This window comes from Tachysurus vachellii, chromosome 19 (assembly GCF_030014155.1).
Source record: "Tachysurus vachellii isolate PV-2020 chromosome 19, HZAU_Pvac_v1, whole genome shotgun sequence".
NCBI lineage: Eukaryota > Metazoa > Chordata > Actinopteri > Siluriformes > Bagridae > Tachysurus > Tachysurus vachellii.
The window spans coordinates 20,782,967-20,804,754 of record NC_083478.1 but is presented as its reverse complement, the minus strand read 5'-3'; the positions used below and the strand labels follow the sequence as shown (position 1 = coordinate 20,804,754).

The 21,788-nt window shown below is 42.4% G+C and overlaps 2 protein-coding genes across 2 annotated transcripts in view; one reads left to right on the top strand and one right to left on the bottom strand.

Moving 5' to 3' along the window:
- Positions 1-21,788, bottom strand: part of LOC132862026 (phospholipase A2 inhibitor and Ly6/PLAUR domain-containing protein-like) — a 30,684-nt gene that overhangs the window by 8,523 nt on the left and 373 nt on the right. Inside the window, exons 2-6 of the mRNA XM_060893843.1 lie at positions 21,363-21,485; positions 21,133-21,279; positions 20,862-20,960; positions 20,652-20,699; positions 19,541-20,227 (exon numbers count right to left, since the gene is read on the bottom strand). Coding sequence (XP_060749826.1) covers positions 20,028-20,227; positions 20,652-20,699; positions 20,862-20,960; positions 21,133-21,279; positions 21,363-21,485 — 617 coding nt within the window. The 3' untranslated portion in view covers positions 19,541-20,027. The remainder of the gene's footprint in view (positions 1-19,540; positions 20,228-20,651; positions 20,700-20,861; positions 20,961-21,132; positions 21,280-21,362; positions 21,486-21,788) is intronic.
- Positions 11,262-15,790, top strand: LOC132862167 (uncharacterized). Its single transcript, XM_060894056.1, has 5 exons — positions 11,262-11,368; positions 14,197-14,292; positions 14,423-14,569; positions 15,098-15,208; positions 15,356-15,790. Exons 1-5 carry the CDS (start codon positions 11,320-11,322, stop codon positions 15,556-15,558), a joined length of 606 nt encoding a protein of 201 aa, XP_060750039.1. The 5' UTR covers positions 11,262-11,319; the 3' UTR covers positions 15,559-15,790.

The following is a 21,788-nucleotide window of genomic DNA, read 5'->3' as shown; positions in this document are numbered from 1 at the left end:
TTAGTCAAAAAATTGTAGCTTGACCACATCTGGAACCTACTGTAAGAATACAAGAATACAATGAGGCCTCATTAAATGCAATAATATCAGGAACACAAGTGTTATAGTGGAAATAAATAACTTAATGAAAAGCCTAAGATCAAAACTGTATTTATATATATATATATATATATATATATATATATATATATATAAATTACCAACTTAATGCGTTATACATGGTATTGCACACATCATTATTGATGATATTTGGAGCAATATTACATGTAATTGTTAAACTTGATTCCCTTACATATACATTTGCTTTTAAGCCTAATTATTAATTTTGATTATGATGTGATTGTGACAGGGGGGTGGGAAGAGGTTTCAGGTTGGGGGTGCTGAGTTTTTTCTGTCACCACTTTTGAATAAGAAACAATATCAAGGCTATAAAACTTGTCAAAACTCTGCAAATCACAAAAGTATCAGTGAGAAGTTGAGAACACACGTTTAAACAGTGCATACACTCGAACTTGACTGCACATCACATTTTTTACTTTATTCATACTGCTTTTAATCGTAATGCAAAGACCGATCATTGGGACATAAGCTGTCATGTACAATAAAAGAGGCTGCGCAGCGACTGGAAATATAATTTAACACAAAAAGCCGCCTAGACCAGGGGTGGACTTGCGCTCAGGATTATTCATTTATTTATTTATTTATTTATTTGAGCAGCGTGTGGACGAATTCTTTCTACGCACACACTATTTTATTTCTTGATAACAGACCGCTGCGAACTATAACACACTATTGCCATGAAAAACAGAGCGTGGCCATGGACACACAGGATTCTAACCGTAGAGACGGAGCGCACTATTTTCATTATTCACATCATTTTGAGTCAAATTATCGATTTATTTGGTAGGTAGCAATATAATAAGCGGGATCCGCTTCACGGACCTGTAACTTGAGCAACAGCGCGAAGCCGCGAACTCGTTCAGAATATTTTAAAGGCGTAACAGCTGATGAAAAAGCAGACAATTGTAGACGAAAATGAAGAGAGATTTTATCTTAGTTTTTATTTTATACAAAACATTTTCGTCTCGTCTTTTTTCGTCAACAATAATGCATGTTAATTTAGTCTTAGTCAGCGTTTTTGGACAGTGGTGCAGTCTTGTCATCGTCTCGTCTTAGTCATGAAAAAAAAGATTGTTGACGAACGTCTCTAGGTTACGACCGTAACCCTAGTTCCCTGAGAAACGAGACGCTGCGTCGAAACACTATGGGAACGCCCCTATAATCTGACCAATAGGCGTTGAGAAGCGACGTCATCGGCGGGTGACGTCGCGTAAACAGGAAGCTACAAATGGCTGCGAGATGGACAAGACGCTAGCTCCTGCGAGAGAAGGTAAGCGCTGCAGGGATGCAGTGAGTGTGGCATGGAGACGCAGCGTCTCGTTCCTCAGGGAACTAGGGTTACGGTCGTAACCTAGAGACATTCCCTTTCGGAACTCGAGCTGCGTTTAAACGCTATGGGAACGAGTGTCCAATCACACCACACTGTCCAGACCCTGCTTAGAGAGTGAGGGCCTCGGCACCTGCACGTAGGACAGAGGAGCCCGGGGTGGCTCTGAGGTCAGGGTCATAAAACCTGACGAAGGTCAGCGGGGTGGACCAATCCGCAGCGTCACAAATGTCTTGGAGTGCCACTCCAGCGGACCAGGCCGTAGAGGCCGCCACACTCCGGGTGGAGTGAGCTCGGACCCCGAGCGGTGCGGGGAGGCCAGAGGACTCGTGAGCCGACACAATCGCATCCACTACCCATCTGCTCAACGTCTGCTTAGTGGCCAGGAAACCCTTCCTGTTAGGGCCATAGCAGACGAGCAGCTGCTCCGACTTTCTCCACGGACTTGTCCTGTGGAGGTAAGTGACCAGTGCTCACACTGGACACAGTCGGTTCTGTCACTCCTGTTCGGGGGCTGTAAACGGAGGAGGGCAGAATGCCTGCAACACGACAGGTCGTGAGGGGGCCGAAGGCACCTTAGGTACGTACCCAGGTTTCGGATAGAGAAACACTCTGGCCATGCCAGGGGCAAACTCCAGGCGAGACGGGGCCACGGACAGGGCCTGCAGATCCCCAATCCTCTTCAGGGAGGAAATCGCCAAGAGGAAGGTGGTCTTAATAGACAGAAACCTAAGGGCCACTTCGGTCAATGGCTCGAAGGGGGCTCCGATAGAGCCGCCAGCACAACTGCCAGATCCCAGACAGCCTCCGGGTGCCGCAGAGGAAACGTGTCACCAATGGGTGCCTACCCAGCAACTGCCCCGCCGACGGGGTGCTATATGCCGCGATTGCGGACACGTAAACCTTCAGGGTCGAGGGGGTTAACCCAGCGGCAAACTGTTCCTGTAAGAACTCCAGAACTGAGCCGATCGGGCAGTTAACTGGTTCCAGGCCATGGTGCTCGCACCATGACGTAAACAGTCGCCATCGTGCAGCGTACGACCTCCTCGTGGAGGAAGCTCTGGAGTGGAGAAGGGTCTCTACTACCTCGGTAGCGAGACCAGCCGCTATGAACTGTGCCCCCTCAGGGGCCACAGCCTCCACAGCTCTGGGCGGGGGTGCACCAGGGTTCCGCCCGCCTGTGAGAGGAGATCCCTCCTGGGGGGAATTTCCCACGGAGGGCCCTCGAGAAGGGACACCAGATCCGCAAACCACGGCTTGCCCGGTTATCGAGGTGCTACCAGGAGGAGACGGACTCCATCCCGGCGAACTCTCTCCAGAACTCCAGGGAGCAGTGCAATCGGGGGAAAAGCGTACAGGCGTAGCCTCGGCCATGACTGCACCATGGCATCCAGACCCAACGGGGCTGGGTGAGAGAGAGAGAACCAGAGGGGACAGTGCGAGGTCTCCCGGGTTGCAAACAGATCCACCTGGGCTCTGCAGAACCTCCGCCATATGAACTCCACCACCTCGGGGTGGAGACGCCAGTCCCCAGGCCTCGGCCCCTGCCTCGACAGGGCATCTGCTCTGACATTCAACCGGTGGTTGATGTAGGAGACCCTCGCAGTATTGTCCGTGCGGACCAATACATGGCAATCTTGCAGGTCCGGTAGGAAGTGTTTTAACCCCAAAAACACTGCCATCATCTCCAGGCAATGTATGTGCCATGAGAGACGTGGGCCACTCCACAGACCCTGGGTGGAGTGGCCACTCATGACCGCACCCCACCCCGTGAGGGAAGCGTCCGTCATTAGCGTCACGCGATGACATGGAGCTCCCAACACGGGTCCTTGGGACAGAAACGTTCCGTCCTTCCAAACATCCAAGGCTCGAAGGGCACGCCGTGAGACCTTCATGGAACGATATGGGTTTCCCCTGAGAGAAAACCCTCTGCCCCGGAGCCACCACTGGAGGGGCCTCATGTGCAGGAGGCCGAGCGGGATTACGCTGGACACTGCTGCCATGAGACCCAGCAGCCTCTGAAACTGCCTCACAGTGAGTGGCTGGCCTTCCCGCACTCTCCTGACCGAGGTGAGGATGACTTCGACCAGAGCAGGCGACAACCGTGCCTGCATCCCGGCCGAGTCCCATATCACGCCCAAAAAGGCGGTTCTCTGCGCTGGAGAGAGCACACTTTTGCTGGTGTTTAGTCAAAACCCAAGCGAGAGTGCTAGGCCAAACGGGAGGACCCGATATTGGTAAGCTTCGCCCCCGAAAGCAAACCCCAGGAACCTCCTGTGTGCAGAGAGGATGGAAACGTGAAAGTACGCGTCGTCCAGATCTATTGTGACGAACCAGTCCCCGGACCTGATCTGAGTCACGACCTCCCTGAGGGTGAGCATCCTGAACCTGAGCCTCCTGAGAGCGTGGCTCAAGGAGCGTAGATCTAGAATGGGACGCCACCCGCCATCCTTCTTCGGAATGACGAAGTACAGGCTGTAGAAGCCTGACTCTCGAACCGAGGGGGGAACCACCCCGATGGCCCCCTTCCTCAGAAGTGTGCACTCTTCTCGTTCCAGGACCAGAGTCTGCTCGGGTCCCACCAGGGTGGGACACATCCCATTGAAACAGGGGGAGAGGACGCAAACTGAACCATATAGCCGTCCTCTATGGTCCGCAGGACCCACCGGGAGACTCCTGGCAGCTCCTCCCAAGCTGTCAGAAAGTTCCACAGGGATACCAGTCCCTCGGGGCTGGCCTCTGACCCATTCAGAGCAGCTGTGGCAGGGCCGGCAGACCGGCCTCCATGACCCGAATGGCCGGAGCAACTTACTGTGGCCGTTGCCACCTCCTGAGAGGAGGCGGGTCTCCCCCATCCGTACCAAGGCTTTGGACGGAAGTGGAGGGAGGTGCCCGCTGGAGGGGGGCCGTGCTCTGGAGCACATCTTGTTGCAGAGCCAACGGCCTGGCACCCCGGTGGTGCAGGGGAGGGATGGTCACCGTAACGAGAGGTGTGCCCCATCCCCCCAACCGTACACCGGCAGGATCTACGCACCACTGTCCGTCTGTCGGAGGCGAGGAGGACCCCCAGGTCATCTTGCTCCTTTTTGGGCCTAGAGCGTCGCCCTGGGCCCCTAGGCCCCACCCACGGAGATCGGGTGGCAACACTCTGTTTCTGGGCTTTGCGGTGCCCGGAAGGACCAGGCTGGGGCTGCCGCCGACAGCTCCACGAGATCGCCGAGAGAGGTACTGCTGAAACGCAGCCGACTGCTTTTTAGACTCCTGGAACTTGTTCACTGCCACCGTCACAGCGTCGCCAAACAGTCCAGGAGGAGCCATCGGTGCGTCCAATAGCACAGCTCGATCCTTGTCTGGGAGGTCGGACAAGGTGAGCCACAGATGCCTTTCTGCGGCCACCAGGGCCGCCATGGACCAACCAACGGCCCGCGCCGTGTGTTTCATGGCCCGAAGGGTTAAGTCGGCAGTGCGACGCAACTCCTTAATATCAGCGGCCCCGGAGCTATGTCCCTCATCCAAATCACGTAGCAGGTCAGCCTGGTATGCCTGCAACATCCCCATGGTGTGGAGGCAGCCAGCGGCCCAACCTGCTGCCGCGTAAGCCTTCCCTACTAAGGCCGACGTAGCACGTAGCGGCTTAGTAGGAAACACCAGAGCTTTTAGCGATGATGCTATGCTAGGGAAGAGATAGCTAACCAGCATCTCTTCCACACGCGGCATTGCCCCGTAGCCGCACGCCATAGCCCCAACCACATTCACGTAGAGTGAGGAGTGACGAGGAGAAGTGCACCTCGGGAAAAAACGGCAGGCCCCGGCACCCAGGAAGTGACACAGGACGCAGGAAACGCTCATCCAGCTTACTGGGTGTGCGCTGCTCCTGCTGCCACACCGGCCAATCTAAGTCCAGCTTGGCTACGGCTCGTGTCACGACCTCGAGGAGATCCTCATACAGCACAGGCTGTGAGGAGCCCACGGGCTCGCTAGCATCCATCAGCTCTCCTTCCTCGGAGGGAGAGACATGTAATGCCGCGCTGCTCGCGCCGGGAGAAGAATCAGCCCTCGGGTCTGTCTCTCCGCCAGAGGTTGATTCAGCAGACGAGGCTGGAGAGCACTCATCCGACTCCAATCCCGTTGCTAAATCGACCTGCGAGCCCCACGAGCACCGGCGCCGCTTTGTCTCGGCAAGAGCGAAGCGTGCGCAGAGCCACGCTTCCGGGAGCGAAGTGTGCGCAGAGCCATGCGGCTGCAATGCGAGCAATCGGCTCCCTCGAGAGCAGATTGTGCATGCTCCACTCCCAAGCAAACAACGCACCGATCGTGCGAATCCTTCCCGGTGATAAAACGGGGACACGGATAAACACACTTACGGAATTCCTGTCTGCTAGCCATCACTCGATCAAAAAACCACAGTATCAGCAAAACACAGCGCTTACCTGAACGAGCAGAAGCTAGCGTCTTGTCCATCTCGCAGCCATTTGTAGCTTCCTGTTTACGCGATGTCACCCGCCGATGACGTCACGTCTCAACGCCTATTGGTCAGATTACACACGTGGTTCAGAGCGCGGTCACGCAGGGGCGTTCCCATAGCGTTTCGACGCAGCTCGAGTTCCGAAAGGGAACATATTTAATTAAATTAACACTAAGGTGATGTTTAGAAATGTAGATTCTATACACCAAATTTCAGCTTGATCATCTTACAGTTAACGAGAAACAGCTGTTTAAATGCAATCAACTCCTCATACAACATTCATTAATTTGGATGTAACGACCTTCAAACTGAAGCTGAGAGCCTTCAACTTTAACTATAATTCTATTATTCTAATTAGTACTCAGCTAAAATAAGAATTTTATCAATGTCCAAATAATTAGTACTGAATTTGATCAATGTCCAAATATTTATAAATCTGAATGTACATCTGAGGTCTTAATTTAACTTCTCAGGTCTGAATTTCTTTAACTTTTATATGTCTGCAAAGGCAACTCTTTAAGTTTTCAGTAGACTGAAGACATTTGTTTTTTGAGATTGTGTGGCAGCATTTTAAATAAATGCAAATGAACATGTGAATCACTGTAGAACATTTCTCTAATAATCCTGACTAGTGAGTTCCAGGAAACACAAACTTATCTCCCTCCATTTATAATGAAATGAAACTTATGGTAAAGGTTGTGGGTTGTGAAATAAATCCCTCCTTCTATAAAACTCACCTCACTGAGCATCACCATAAAAACCAGGCTCTGTTTCAGACAGTTGCTCTTTACATTTACATTAAACGGTTGGCAGCTATGCCTTTACTGTGGCTAAGCCTGATGCTGCTGTGCATCTTGCCCAGAAAAATCTGGACAGAGTGCGGCCAAGGTGAGCTGCACCCTTTTAGGTTACAATTTGTCAGGACTTAGCCCGGACTTTTGGCCATGTGCATTTGTTGTTGTTCCTCGTCACGTGTCTGCCCCGCCTTCGTCTGCTCCTCCCTGTCACCACACCTGCTCCTCATTGTGTCATCATAGCGTTTTATATTTAAGTGAGCCGCGTTGCCGATCATTAGTTACGTTTCCCCCCATTGTCATGTTTAGTCTTTGTTAAATGTCGTCATCTGTATTGTTTCATTTATCGTCTTTTTGTCTATGTCTTCCTGTGTTTATTAAACCCCCTTCTTTTGAAGCTATCCTGCGTACGGGTCTGCCTCCTTCCATCCCGGTTGTGACACAATTGCAGTGCAATTGCATTTCACAAATGAGATCAGTCACATCTTTGTTCTAGTTTACTCCAGATCGGCTGTGAACTTAATCCATCAACAACTTGTGGAGGATCTTCATCTGCCCACAGTGCTGCATGTTGCCCCCTAAAAGTCACAGCCTTAGATAACCAGCCCATCAGGAACGGCTTCATAACTCAGACTGAACCAATGGTGCTGCAAATCAGCCTCTTTCATGCTGAGAAGCTCATCTTCTTCATCATGTCATCTCACGCTAACCCAGTAATACTGGGATTTCCATTGCTACAGATTCACAACCCCCAGATGTGTCCCAGATACATCAGACCTTTCAAAACCTTGAGACAAATTAATCCAGTCACACATCACTGTTGTTTTGATCTTGTGCTGTTTTCTGGAATATTTGCTATTTGTATTGTGTTTTTGTACCTTATTGATATTTTGCCTCTTTATATTCACTGTGAGATTATTATTGTTCTACTGATTGTTATATAATTTGTTTCTCTGAATTAGATTCTCTTTTTTCAGTAATCCTGACTACACTAACACCTATTATGCTGAGACAGTAGCATCTGGGTAAACTGCCTACATTTTGCAGAAGTGACTGTACCCACATGTACTGCCTTCTTTGCTGATACAGTAAACAATATATATATAAAACATAAATATAAATATAAAAATAAAAAACTTCAGAGTTGCAAGCACAGCCATATTCTTGTCTCGCATGCACACGCACACACATTCAATTTAAAGGGATAGTTCACCCAAAAATAAAAAAAATTCTTTCAGAATTTTCTCACCCTCATGATGTTACAAACCTGTATAAATTTCTTTGTTTAGATGAACACGGAGGAAGATATTTTAAGGAATGTTTGTAACCAAACCATTCATGAGCCCCATTCACTTCCATAGTATTCTTTTTTCCCCACTATGGAAGTGAATGGGGCTCAGGAATGGTTACAAACAGTCCTCAAAATATCTACATGTGTGTTCATCAAAACAAAGAAATTTATAAAGGTTTGTAACATCATGAGGGTGAGAAAATGATAGAACTTTAATTTTTTAGGTGAACTATCCAATCATCTCTCTCTCTCTCTCTCTCTCTCTCTCTCTCTCTCTCTCTCTCTCTCTCTCCAATAGTTAATTCACTTCAAGGTTTGTGTGATTCAATAATTTACATTTTTTGATTGACGTGATTGATTGTTGTTGTCATTCTGTTGTTAAAAAGGAAGGATCTAATTTAAGGATGTGTTTCATGTCCCATTAAAAGCGAATGCCTGTTCAAAAAAATGCATTTGGTTGCAAAGTAACCATTGTACTTTTTTATATATACTTTTCCATGGTCTTCTGCCATGTTTGAGGCATCTTGAAACTTTGCATGCTTTTATGTTGGCCTTATTTCAGTTACATTTACATCTTATTCTTTGTAGTTTTGATTTGTATTAATTTTTAGATTTTTATTGTATTTACAACTCACCTGTATGTGGACACCTTTTAAAAATAAATGCATATAATCATTTTTCTTGCAAATAAAACTCTCATAGTCCATAAATACTGTAGATTTAACTTTGTTTAATATATACATTTAGTTAAATCATCAAACATCTGTATGACTTGCCAGTGACTTGCTTGACTCAAGCTACGACTTGACTTGACTTGCTTGACATAAAGCAGTGACTTGACTTGACTTGACTTGACTCTCACAAAAAATGACTCAGACTTGCTTGAGACTTGAAGGTTAAGACTTGAGACTTACTTGTGACTTGCACATGTGTGACTTACTCCCACCTCTGTTAATCAGCGAACAAACAAAATCTCAAACGCTGACTGATTTGCTACACAAGCAACAACTTTCTCTGTTGTTATTAAATAATGCTTCATATTTAATGTAAAAATTATGAATATTTATTTTCTCAAACAGCTGTTTTTCAAGTATTTTTAAGATTATTTGCTATGTTCAGGAACCAACAAATATTTGGGCCACGTAATGAAAGTCCTTCTTCGTTGGTAAGCCGCAGTACTATAAGAGGAATAAACCTCTCGAGGACGTTCAGGTTCGGTCTCCTTACGGTAACTCCATGATTATTTTCTAATAGTGACTGTTTTTAATAGTTCTGTGACTGATTTATTCATGTTCAACTGTAAAACTCTCCGCAAACGAACTCGAAAACATGGAAAATTGATCAAATTGTTTATGTCTAAAGATCAGTATTTAAAGGAATAGATGAGTTTGTACCTGAGGAGAAAAGCAGGCAGCTGAGAATCAGTGTGAGCTGCAGTTCCATTGCTGAAGGAGTCCTGAAGGTGAGAAAGTGATGGAGCCTGCTGATTAGATTGGATATAAAGTCGACAGGTTGATGAAGGCGTGGTGAAGGTGGTTTCCTCCTACGTTGTTAAACTTCTATAGCCGTGGCAACGTTTTCAAATTTGGCCTTAAACTCATGGTACGAAGGCCTCAGTTAAAAAAAAAAAAGTCTAACGAATAAGAATGAAAGATTTTGGTCTTTAGTGGCAAAACACAGACGATGTGAGGTAATAACAATAACTTCCCACTTCCTTGTTCGTGGATATTTAAAGGAAGCACGCACTAACATTAGACATGAAGTATCAGCAGTTTCTGTTGCATGCTTTTTGACCGCATTTCCTGTTTGTTTCGACTTTTAGGACTTTACATTCCGGCCTTATTAAAGTCTTTTTTTTATTATAGATTCTCATTACATGTTCATTCTCAGCCATCTATACTGACCACACCCACAACTCATGAATATTCAAATTAAAATTGCTCACTCTCACTCTCACTCATTTTCTACCTCTTATCCGAACTACCTCGAGTCACGGGGAGCCTGTGCCTATCTCAGGTGTCATCGGGCATCAAGGCAGGATACACCCTGGACGGAGTGCCAACCCATCGCAGGGCACACACACACTCTCATTCACTCACACAATCACACACTGCGGACAATTTTCCAGAGATGCCAATAAACCTACCATGCATGTCTTTGGACCGGGGGAGGAAACCGGGGTACCCGGAGGAAACCCCAGAGGCACGGGGAGAACATGCAAACTCCACACACACACACACAAGGCGGAGGCGGGAATCGAACCCCCAACCCTGGAGGTGTGAGGTGAACGTGCTAACCACTAAGCCACCATGCCCCCCGTTAAAATTGCTTCTTATTTTAATATTTAAAATAAATATTTTTTATTTAAATATTAATTTCTACATCTAGCATCTTCTGTGAAATATTAGTGAAATATGTGTATTAAATTTTATTGTTAAGAATAAAAAAGAAATGACTTTCAGATGTTAAATTCGATAAAAACTTTTTATTTTTCCAAATGATTAACTTATTTTTGCATTTAAATTTTTTAGGATTAAATGATTCAATTATATTCAATTCATTTACATTAACACAGTTAAATTGCAGTTTTTACATGTAGGACTGCCCACTAGTCAAAAGCATACATTATCTTAAAAAGAGAGAGAGAGAGAGAGAGAGAGAGAGAGAGAGAGAGAGATGAAGGAAAGTCGGATGAGGGAGCGGCTGTTTATAGATGCAGTGATGTAAATGAGGACAACAACTAACTCACAACACGTCCAGGATGACATACAATCTGTCATTATTTAATAAACAGTAGCTCTTCTTTATCACATTTATCATTTTCTTTTAATTTGTTTTAATCACATTTACCATTTTCATCTTTCATGTGCTATAATCAGTTCCTTTCATAGTTCGCCACACTTTAATGTCTCTAGATGTTTGATGAAGGTATTTTAGGAAATAATTTACTTTCACCAGAGATGATTATGTAAGAAATAACAATATTCTGGACATGAGAAGACATCACTCCACTCTTGGATTCATGACATCAGTTGTGCCGTCTCCTACCCGACCAGCAGAACCACATCATGTTCATCCTCCTCGCTGATTATGTTTAGCACTTCTTACATTCCTCTTCATCTAAGCCTTCTCCTCTTTACCCTTTAATTAACTTCTGAAACCTTTTAAATATATTTTCCAAAAAGTCAAAATAGGAAAAAAGAAAGAAAAAAAGTCATTCTAGAGAAAAGGGCAGTCAGAATAATGACTATGAAGGAAGTGAATCTTGAATAGTTCCTCCTTCAGTTCCTCCTTCACCTTCAGCTTCTCCAGTCCAACAACAATGAAGTTCCTACTGACACTGGTGCTCGTCTCTGCACTTTTCTCTGGAGGTAAGAACTCTCACATTCTCTCACAGAAACATACCTTTAAATCACGGCTTGGTTTAAGAAGTTCCATGGTGTAATACAGGTGAAGTATTCTGCATTTATACACAATGTTGGCTGGAGGTGACGCATGGTGTGAGTGCTGCAATCTAATATCTAGCTGATGGAACTAATATCTATCTATCTATCTATCTATCTATCTATCTATCTATCTATCTATCTATCTATCTATCTATCTATCTATTTATTTTACAGTGACAATACACGTTATACCAGTTGTAAACACTCACACTGTCCTATTCACCCTTAAGTTGTTTTATGAACCAAACCTTGAATAGAAGACAACACGCTTCCTTTAGCGTACATTTATACATCTGCTTGTTCTGCAAAAGACTGAAGACACATTGATGACTGATGATATATGTTGTGGGTATCAGGTAGCAGGAGTTTTATCAGGTGTCTCTTTGAATTACAGTTAACGCCTTGAAAATGTCAATTTCATGAAACACAATACATTTTCTTAACCACCAAGAAAGTGCATTGAAACCCAGATCTCACATGTGATCAGCTCTACAGCCAGAAAAACTGATGATATTAGCAAACAAAACAGACACAACATTCAATATACATCTATGTTTACAGACTCACTCATATAAACACTGTTTGCACTTTCACTTTAATGTAGTATTGTGTTGTGTAGTGTTGTGTAGTGTTGTGTATTGTAGTGTTGTGTATTTTAGTGTTGTGTATTGTAGTGTTGTGTATTGTATTGTTGTGTAGTGTTGTGTAGTGTTGTATATTGTAGTGTTGTGTAGTGTAGTGTTGTGTAGTGTAGTGTACTGTAGTGTAGTGTACTGTAGTGTAGTGTACTGTAGTGTTGTGTATTGTAGTGTTGTGTATTGTAGTGTAGTGTTGTGTATTGTAGTGTTGTGTAGTGTTGTGTATTGTAGTGTAGTCTTGTGTATTGTAGTGTTGTGTAGTGTTGTGTAGTGTAGTGTATTGTAGTGTTGTGTAGAGTAGTGTTGTGTAGTGTAGTGTTGTGTATTGTAGTGTTGTGTAGTGTTGTGTTGTGTAGTGTAGTGTATTGTCTGTCTGCTCTCACTACACACTTTATGTCTGGGTGTCAAATCCAAACTCAGTAAGGGCCATGCTGAGGGTTGTGAATAAAACCAGGGGCCGGACATATATTTACCTGTACAGTAGAGGAATTTTTATTTATTAAAGAAATAGTGTATTAGTGCCTGTATTAAATAACTCAACGTTCATTAAACCTTATTGATTAAAAAAAGGTTTTAAATCTAATTTAGATTTGGAACACATTTAGACAACATCTGTGTCACAGCACAGGCTTCATCAAAACAAGAAAAAACAAGAAATAAGGTCTCTGATCAGCATAAAACTCCATAAAACAGTACTTCAGTAGCCTACTTTAAGACAGTAATACAGTACTTTAAAACAGTAACCTACTTTAATACAGTACTTTAAAACAGTAACCTACTTTAATACAGTACTTTAAAACAGTAGCTTAAAACAGTCATTTAGAAACAATCTCAGTTTTAGAAAACTGTTTGATCAACAAATGATAGATATAACTACCTCATGGCAACAAATGGTATTTTATGTGGGTTTACAGTACATGCCAAACATAAGAAATTAGGATTTGTAAGTCGGAGCCCAGCTCATCCACCCGACTATCAATGGTATTTTGGGAAAGGCTGATGTTAGCAAAGGCTTGCTTTTTGTCGGGGCCAGTGTTGTAATGTAACGGAGTACAAATACTTCGTTACTGTACTTAAGTAGAAATGTCACGTATCTGTACTTTACTTCGCTATTTAAATTTATGTCAACTTTCACTTTTACTCCACTACATTTCCTAGATAAAATGTGTACTTTTACTCCGATATATTTCCATTAAGCGTCTTCGTTACTCGTTACTACAAAATAAAATCAGAAGAAATGTGTGCGACTGCAATAAGGGAGGTTTGGTGAATCACTGCTCCTAGATTGCATTACGCAGCTCCGCACGCTCTATTTCAGCGTAATGTTGCAGTTTGTGTTTTAGTTCTTTGACTTTAAGCAGCCGCTGATCCATATCCATGCTTCCATACTGATCATGTTTTGTTTCAAAATGCCTCCTAATATTATACTCTTTAAAAACCTGTGACATATGAGACACATTGGCTTTTCTTTGTACTCACAGAATAAATACTCTGTTTCCCATCTTGGTTGGAATTGCCGATATTCACTGTCCACTTTTCTGTTTTTAGACATTGTGCTAGTCACCTGGCCCACCTCAGATAGCATTTACGTTGTTTACAGTTATTCGTTTATTCTCTTAGTTGAGTGAAGCGCGGCAGCGCCACCTGTGTCTCAATGTTGTAATTGTCACAGATGTATATTTAAACAGAGCACGGGCCACATTACTGTACAATGATGACCAGAATTTGTTGGCGGGCCTAATTAAAAGCCGTGGCGGGCCGTGTTTGGCCCGCGGGCCTTGTAATTGACACATGCTTTATGTGGTCAGGACGACTTCCTGTACAGTTGTGTAATTTCACTATGTTCTGTCAGCTCTACACAGCTGAAATGACAATAAAAGCTTCTGGACTGAATAGAGGTGTTCGTGATTTTATTTACAGTACAAGCTTCATGATTTCTGATATCTGTTGTTTATGTTACAGACAGACTCACTTATGTTACAGTTCTGTTTTACTCACTGTTTTGATGTTTTATTGTCAAAGGAGAAAAGGGACAGCTAACATTTTTATACCATTTACACAAGAGTGTATTTTATTTCATTCAATTCTGTTTTCAATTCTCTCTTTTCCTTCTAGTGCTGTCGCTGATGTGTCTTAACTGCTTTAATGAGCAATGTTGGGAGATTGACTGTCCAGACCAGTGTGCCAGTCTAACTCTGTTGGTAATAAACAGTAAGTGCATGTCTATATTTCATATTCAATGTATTTTTGTCAGAAATGTCCTGAACATTTACTATATTAATAATAAATCAGTTACAGAGTCATATTTTCTAATCACGTTGCTAAATGTCATGTTTTGTAGATTTCAACAATATGAGCGCTGTTTTAAAGACTTGTGCAGTACTGGACATTTTTTGTTCACCTATGACTGTAAACCTGGGAGAATTAGTAACAACCAGCAATGCCATGTGCTGCAACACTACATTATGCAACAATGAAACACTGCCAGGTAAAAACAAAATGCGTTCGAAGGATTAAATGTAAAAATGTTCATTTCTACCAGTTTGGGTTTTTATATAGCCACAGGCAGTAATCTGAGGAAGTACGTCACAGTTCGAGCTGCGTGCGATCAGGTCTGGTCAAGGAACCGATCGTGTTTTGTGTAAAGACTACGGCACAGCTGATTGGCTGATGGCAGGCAGACCGTGTTTAGGGATCTAGTTTGATTCTATCAACCGAATTTCACCTCGATCAGCTTACAGTTAATGAGAAACAGCTGCTTAAATGCGGTCAATCCTGAAAAACCTCCGCTGATAATAAAGCTTACTGAGAGTTAAACTATTCTCAACTTTAACTTAATTTAAAACGACAATTTTACATAGACAGCAGACCTACATTCTAATTTATTTATTTAGTGTATCTAAAGGTTCTAAAGATTCATCCACTGGATTTTGATAGTAATAGCTGATAGCAGTGTATTTTTTTTATAACTATATATTATTGGAGAAATTCTTGGTGATTTTATTTCCCGGTTAAGTTATTCCGGTTCCTTTGCCCAACGGGAGGATCTGTTATACCTGTTTCAATAATAACTGCACACAAACAGTGGACTGTGGAGGAAATGAAGACAGGTGCCTTACTTTGACAGGTGAATAACTTATTTTCAACTCTGCATCTATTTCATCTCCACTGTGTATTTGGATGTGTCGTGTTTTGTTCTTAATTCATTTACCTCTCTCTCTCTCTCTCTCTCTCACACACACACACACACACACACACACACACACACGCACAGCCTCTCAATTAGACATTACAGCGACCATGAAAGGATGTGTAGATAAATCTTTCTGCAGTAATTCTCAACCATTCTTCTCAGTGAGAAATATCAATGTAAGTGTTCAGTGTTGTGATGGAAACCTGTGTAACAGTGCTGAGATCTTCACCACGAGTTTCCTCCTCATGATCATCTCTCTACACTCCTCCTTGTTCTTCTCGTGAACTCTGCTGATCGAGTAGCTCACTGAAAACAGCTTGCAGAAGACAGATGGTTTTTATTTCATTTAAGCTTCATCTCTGCTGTATTGCATTATCACATATAACGTACAGTATTTGTCATATGTACATTACTGAGCTTTTCATTGTCTGTAGTCTCTTTATATCACTTTAGAGTTGGATATTGATCGTATTATCCCACTTGTGAATCTGCAAGAAATAAACTGATACATATTCATTTTGCCTTTCTTAATTTTTAACTGCGATTTTGTACTGAACTTTTTCAATCTTGACCAAATGCTGTTACTTTAATTATTGCTATAAGAAATAGAGTGATGAGTAATAAGTAATGGGTTAAAGTAACTGGCTACAAAGCTAATATTTGTCCAAGGAGCAATAATGTTTTACTTCCTTCATTGTTCATAAATCCATCAAACATCAGTAAGTGGTTATGAGTTTATAATACAGAACAATCATATGGCATAATGTTTTGTTAGAATTCTTTATGTAAGCACTGTTATTCTGTACCAAATTATTATTTCTTATATTTTAAGTTATTATTTTTTGTTATTTTCACATACAATCACACTACATTCTCTGGGTCAAACTTGATTATTGTACCTTGTTCATAAGATCTTTTACTTTTACTATATGTAAAGATTGAACTGAATTTCAAATCATTCATTCATTTTCTACCGCTTATCCGAACTACCTCGGGTCACGTGGAGCCTGTGCCTATCTCAGGCGTCATTGGGCATCAAGGCAGGATACACCCTGGACGGAGTGCCAACCCATCGCAGGGCACACACACACACACACACACACACACACACACACACTCATACACTAGGGACAATTTTCCAGAGATGCCAATCAACCTACCATGCATGTCTTTGGACCGGGGGAGGAAACCGGAGTAACCGGAGGAAACCCCCGAGGCACGGGGAGAATATGCAAACTCCACACACACAAGGTGGAGGCGGGAATCGAACCCCGACCCTGGAGGTGTGAGGCAAACGTGCTAACCACTAAGCCACCATGCCCCCCGAATTTCAAATCAGTGCAAATCAATTCATTTTAATATGTAAATGTTGAAAAACGAAAGCAGTCGAAGTGCGTAAGGCAGATTAATCCAAGGAGTGTTCAAAGACCTGGCTGGTTTAACCTATTAACTTCTACAGAACGTAGGATACTAATATAAAATATAATAGTAAACAAAATATAAAACATTCTGTACAACAAAGAAATAAGAAAACAAACAACTGAACAACTAAGACGCTGCTGCTGAACGGCCGATTGGCTGATTGTAGGAGATGTTTAGAAATGTAGATTCTATACACCAAATTTCAGCTCAATCATCTTACAGTTAACGAGAAACAGCTGCTTAAATGCAATCAACTCCTCATACAACATTCATTAATTTGGATGTAACGACCTTCAGACTGAAGCTGAGAGCCTTCAACTTTAACTATAATTCTATTATTCTAATTAGTACTCAGCTAAAATAAGAATTTTATCAATGTCTAAATATTTATAAATCTGAATGTACATCTGAGGTCTTAATTTAACTTCTCAGGTCTGAATTTCTTTAACTTTTATATGTCTGCAAAGGCAACTCTTTAAGTTTTCAGTAGACTGAAGACATTTGTTTTTTGAGATTGTGTGGCAGCATTTTAAATAAATGCAAATGAACATGTGAATCACTGTAGAACATTTCTCTAATAATCCTGACTAGTGAGTTCCAGAAAACACAAACTTATCTCCCTCCATTTATAATGAAATGAAACTTATGGTAAAGGTTGTGGGTTGTGAAATAAATCCCTCCTTCTATAAAACTCACCTCACTGAGCATCACCATAAAAACCAGGCTCTGTTTCAGACAGTTGCTCTTTACATTTACATTAAACGGTTGGCAGCTATGCCTTTACTGTGGCCAAGCCTGATGCTGCTGCGAATCCTGCCCAGAAAAATCTGGACATTCGGCCAAGGTGAGCTGCACCCTTTTAGGTTACAATTGCAGTGCAATTTCATTTCACAAATGAGACCAGTCACATCTTTGTTCTAGTTGACTCCAGATCGGCTGTGAACTTAATCCATCAACAACTTGTGGAAGATCTTCATCTGCCCACAGTGCTGCATGTTGCCCCCTAAAAGTCACAGCCTTAGATAACCAGCCCATCAGGAACGGCTTCATAACTCATCAGACTGAACCAATGGTGCTGCAAATCAGCCTCTTTCATGTTGAGAAGCTCATCCTCTTCATCATGTCATCTCACGCTAACCCAGTAATACTGGGATTTCCATTGCTACAGATTCACAACCCCCAGATGTGTCCCAGATACATCAGACCTTTCAAATCCTTGAGACAAATTAATCCAGTCACACATCACTGTTGTTTTGATCTTGTGCTCTGTTTTCTGGAATCTTTGCTATTTGTATTGTGTTTTTGTACCTTATTGATATTTTGCCTCTTTATATTCACTGTGAGATTATTATTGTTCTACTGATTGTTATATAATTTGTTTCTCTGAATTAGATTCTCTTCTTTTTTCAGTAATCCTGATTACACTAACACCTATTAGGCTGAGACAGTAGCATCTGAGTAAACTGCCTACATTTTGCAGAAGTGACTGTACTCACATGTACTGCCTTCTTTGCTGATACAGTAACATCCAAATTGACTAGTTGCACAATAACAAAAGACATTTTTCTGAAACATTAAAACTACAGTATGTTTTTCTGTGTTCTGTTTTACTGATAGAGTTTGGGATTTAGAACAATCACATATCTGAACAATGCATTTATATAAATTTTAGATTTGCAGATGCACTACTGTCAGAACTGATCTTCTGGAAAATTAATCAACACTTTAAACAAAATCTTGTCCTGAAAGAGGTCCTCAACAGACGCCGGGTTTAGTTTAAACGTCCAAATCTTCTGTCTGAGCCTCACCGTGACTTTAAAGATCCTTAAATGGTCCTTTAATGGTCAATTTACAGAGTTTAGAGATGAGATATAATTAAGACCCAACAAATCACAGCACTGTGTTGTGGAGTGTCTGGAGTCCGTCAGCAGACTTTACACAGAGTTTATCAGCTCAGAGTTACACTATAACTCAAGGGCCATAAAATAAAAAGAGGAGTCACGCAGATGTAGTTAACCACTTCCCCCACCAGAGGCATTCAGTGCATTAATATCTATCTACTGTACACAGATACAGTATAAGTGTCAGTGCTTTGCATAAGTATTCACCCCCACATTCACATTTGACACAACATGGAACTGTAATGGATTAACTGGGAATATATATCATGCATGGACTTAATAGCACGCTATACTGGAGTGAAGCTGTAATGATTTCTGGTAAAAGATTTCACACGTTTTCACCTCCATCACTGAATCCTGTGACATTAACACTGGTACCATCAGGAGTCACATAATTAGCTGAAAGAAGCTGAGTGTCATGTGAACTCAGTGTGTAATACTGTACATCCGGTGTTTATTAGAGAACATCCGAAACAAACTGCTTCAAAAAGAAGAGAGAGAGATATCAAAATTAATCAAAATAAATCTGGGATAAAGTATTAATCAGGGATTAGTTATCAGGGATAACTTTTTGAACATCCGTCAGAGCAATGTTAACTCCGTTACCATAAATGATGTCCGAAAAGACGCTAGCAAGAGGCTAAGTGTAAGTAAAACAAGTCACACCGTGAAGCATGGTAGTGGTAGCATTGTGTTTACTGATCTTCTCTGACAAATTATTATTATTATTATTATTATTATTATTTTTATTATTGTTGTTGTTGTTGTACACTGCAGTAATTAATTCACTAGTAGTCAATAGGTTGTGAAAAAAGAGGACATGAAGTAAATTGGTGTGAGAGTAGAAGATGCTAAGAATAGGGTTAAATGGAAACAAATGAACTGGTAAATTAGGAAGAAATTTATTTGAATCCGGCTGCCAGGAAATGCCTCAAAGTCAAACCTAAAGGCGAAGAGCTGATACGTCAGGCCTGAGATGTGGAGTGAGGCCCGAGACACACAAATACTGTCACACACTAACCTTTAATAACCTTTTATTTTCAGCCCACAGGAACTCAGGCGTGAATAAAATAATGTGCTTCCTGTATTTGTATGTGAAAGGAAGATGTATAAGTAATGTATTGTTACTTGTTTACATTCCTGCTGCCCAGATATATTATTTATATTGCTTCTTGTCAACCATTAATAATTTAATAGACTTCCATTATTTCACCTGTTGATTATTGTAATTATTTTTTCCTTGTCCAAATGTTCAGGGAGCTTCCTGGGAAACAAAGACACATATGACGTCACATCCACATTCACGTTACTCCCTGAGAATACAATCATCAATACAATCAACACAGAGGTTCATTTTACTGTTAGATCCCCAAAATGGCTCATCATAGACCCACAGAATTATCATTAACTCTAAGATACAAAGAAAAGTCTCAGGTGAAGAGGATGGAGGAGAGCAGAGGGACGAGCAGGAGGAAGGAACTCAGTGTGAAGATCGGAGCAGTGTTACACAGATTCCCGTCACAACACGTCACAGAGGAACCGAAGCCCATCATTTCCTGGACTGCAGCCAAGTCACACACACTTTTGGATGCACATCCTTCCACAGAGGTTGTAACTCCAAATACACTAACTGAGAGAGAGAGAGAGAGAGAGAGAGAGAGAGAGAGAGAAGTGTAGTAAGGCAGAAAATGTGTGTGTGTGTGTGTGTGTGTGTGTGTGTGTGTGTGTGTGTGTGTGTGTGTGTGTGAGAGAGAGAGAGAGAGTGAGAGTGAGAAAGGGTGATAGAAAGAGAGAGAGAGAAGTGTAGTAAGACAGAAAGTGTGTGTGTGTGTGAGTGAGAGAGAGAGCGAGAGAGAGAGAGAGAGAGAGAGAGAAAGGGGAGAGCGAGAGAGAGAGAGAGAGAGAGAGAGAGAGAGGGTGAGGTGAGAAAGAGACAGACAGAGAGAGAGAGAGAGAGAGAGAGAGAGAGATTGTGGTATAAACACATTGTCATTTATTCTGTACCTGAGAGAACCCAGTAGGTCTCTGTGTATATTAGATGTCACTTATATTACCTGTTATACTGATGCAGCGATCTTCATCTCCTACACAGTCCACGGTTCCTGTGACAAAGCAGCATGTGAACATGTACAGTATGAGCTACCAGAGAGCTCCGAGGAACCCACGTCACGGTTCAGAGAGAAACATACAGCAGATGTATTTACAGGAAAGTTAATCATAACTACTGAATAAAGATTAATGCTGTGTGTGTGTGTTATTTTCACCTATGGTCTTGTTGCAGTGACCTCCCTGACAATCCACGGTGCAGTTCTCTCCAGCACACGTGTAACACCTCCGTCCGTTAGAAATCTGATTGGTTTGAGCTTCACACACGAGCCATGAGACAGATAAACATATGAAACTAAAGCTATTGTGTTGAAGTTTTCATTAAACACAGCTAAACTGAAGCTGATCCACAGCTCAAGAAATCATTATATCTACAGTAAAAAACATCTCAGACTTCCTGTGATCCTCCTCCTCCTCTTCCTCACGTACCTGGCAGTGTTTCCGTGTTGCAGAGGTCAGTGGAGCAGCACTTGGTGTTGACGTTCACTGTCAGCTGATCCAGAATGCGTATACTCCCGTTGATGCACTGAGAAGCGTCCAAGCAGGACTTCACACTGACGCTCGTAAGCAGCCCATCTGCACGAGACGGTTTAATAAATATCACATGTTTGTCTAGCAGATTTTAGAGATTTCCTGAATTCTGGTGATTTTCTTCTTACCTTGGTTGGTGGTGGCGGTGTTGGTGGTGGTTATGCTGCCACAGCGATGTGGACATTGTGTCACGGTGCTTACACATGATCCTGATGAATCAGGTATACACTGATAACACCGAAGTCCCAGCACTGGTGGAGAACGACAAACCGGCAGGATTTATAACACCATACTGTAACACGATTGCGTTGCTGTTCTGAGTGGCAGCTCCAGCAAAGACGAGTTTACACTGAGATAAAAAGCTTAGTGTTTGACTGTTAATCAGCAAACAAACAAAATCTCAAACGCTGACTGATTTGCTACACAAGCAACAACGTTCTCTGTTGTTATTAAATAATGCTTAATATTTAATGTAAAAATTATGAATATTTATTTTCTCAAACAGCTGTTTTTCAAGTATTTTTAAGATTATTTGCTATGTTCAGGAACCAACA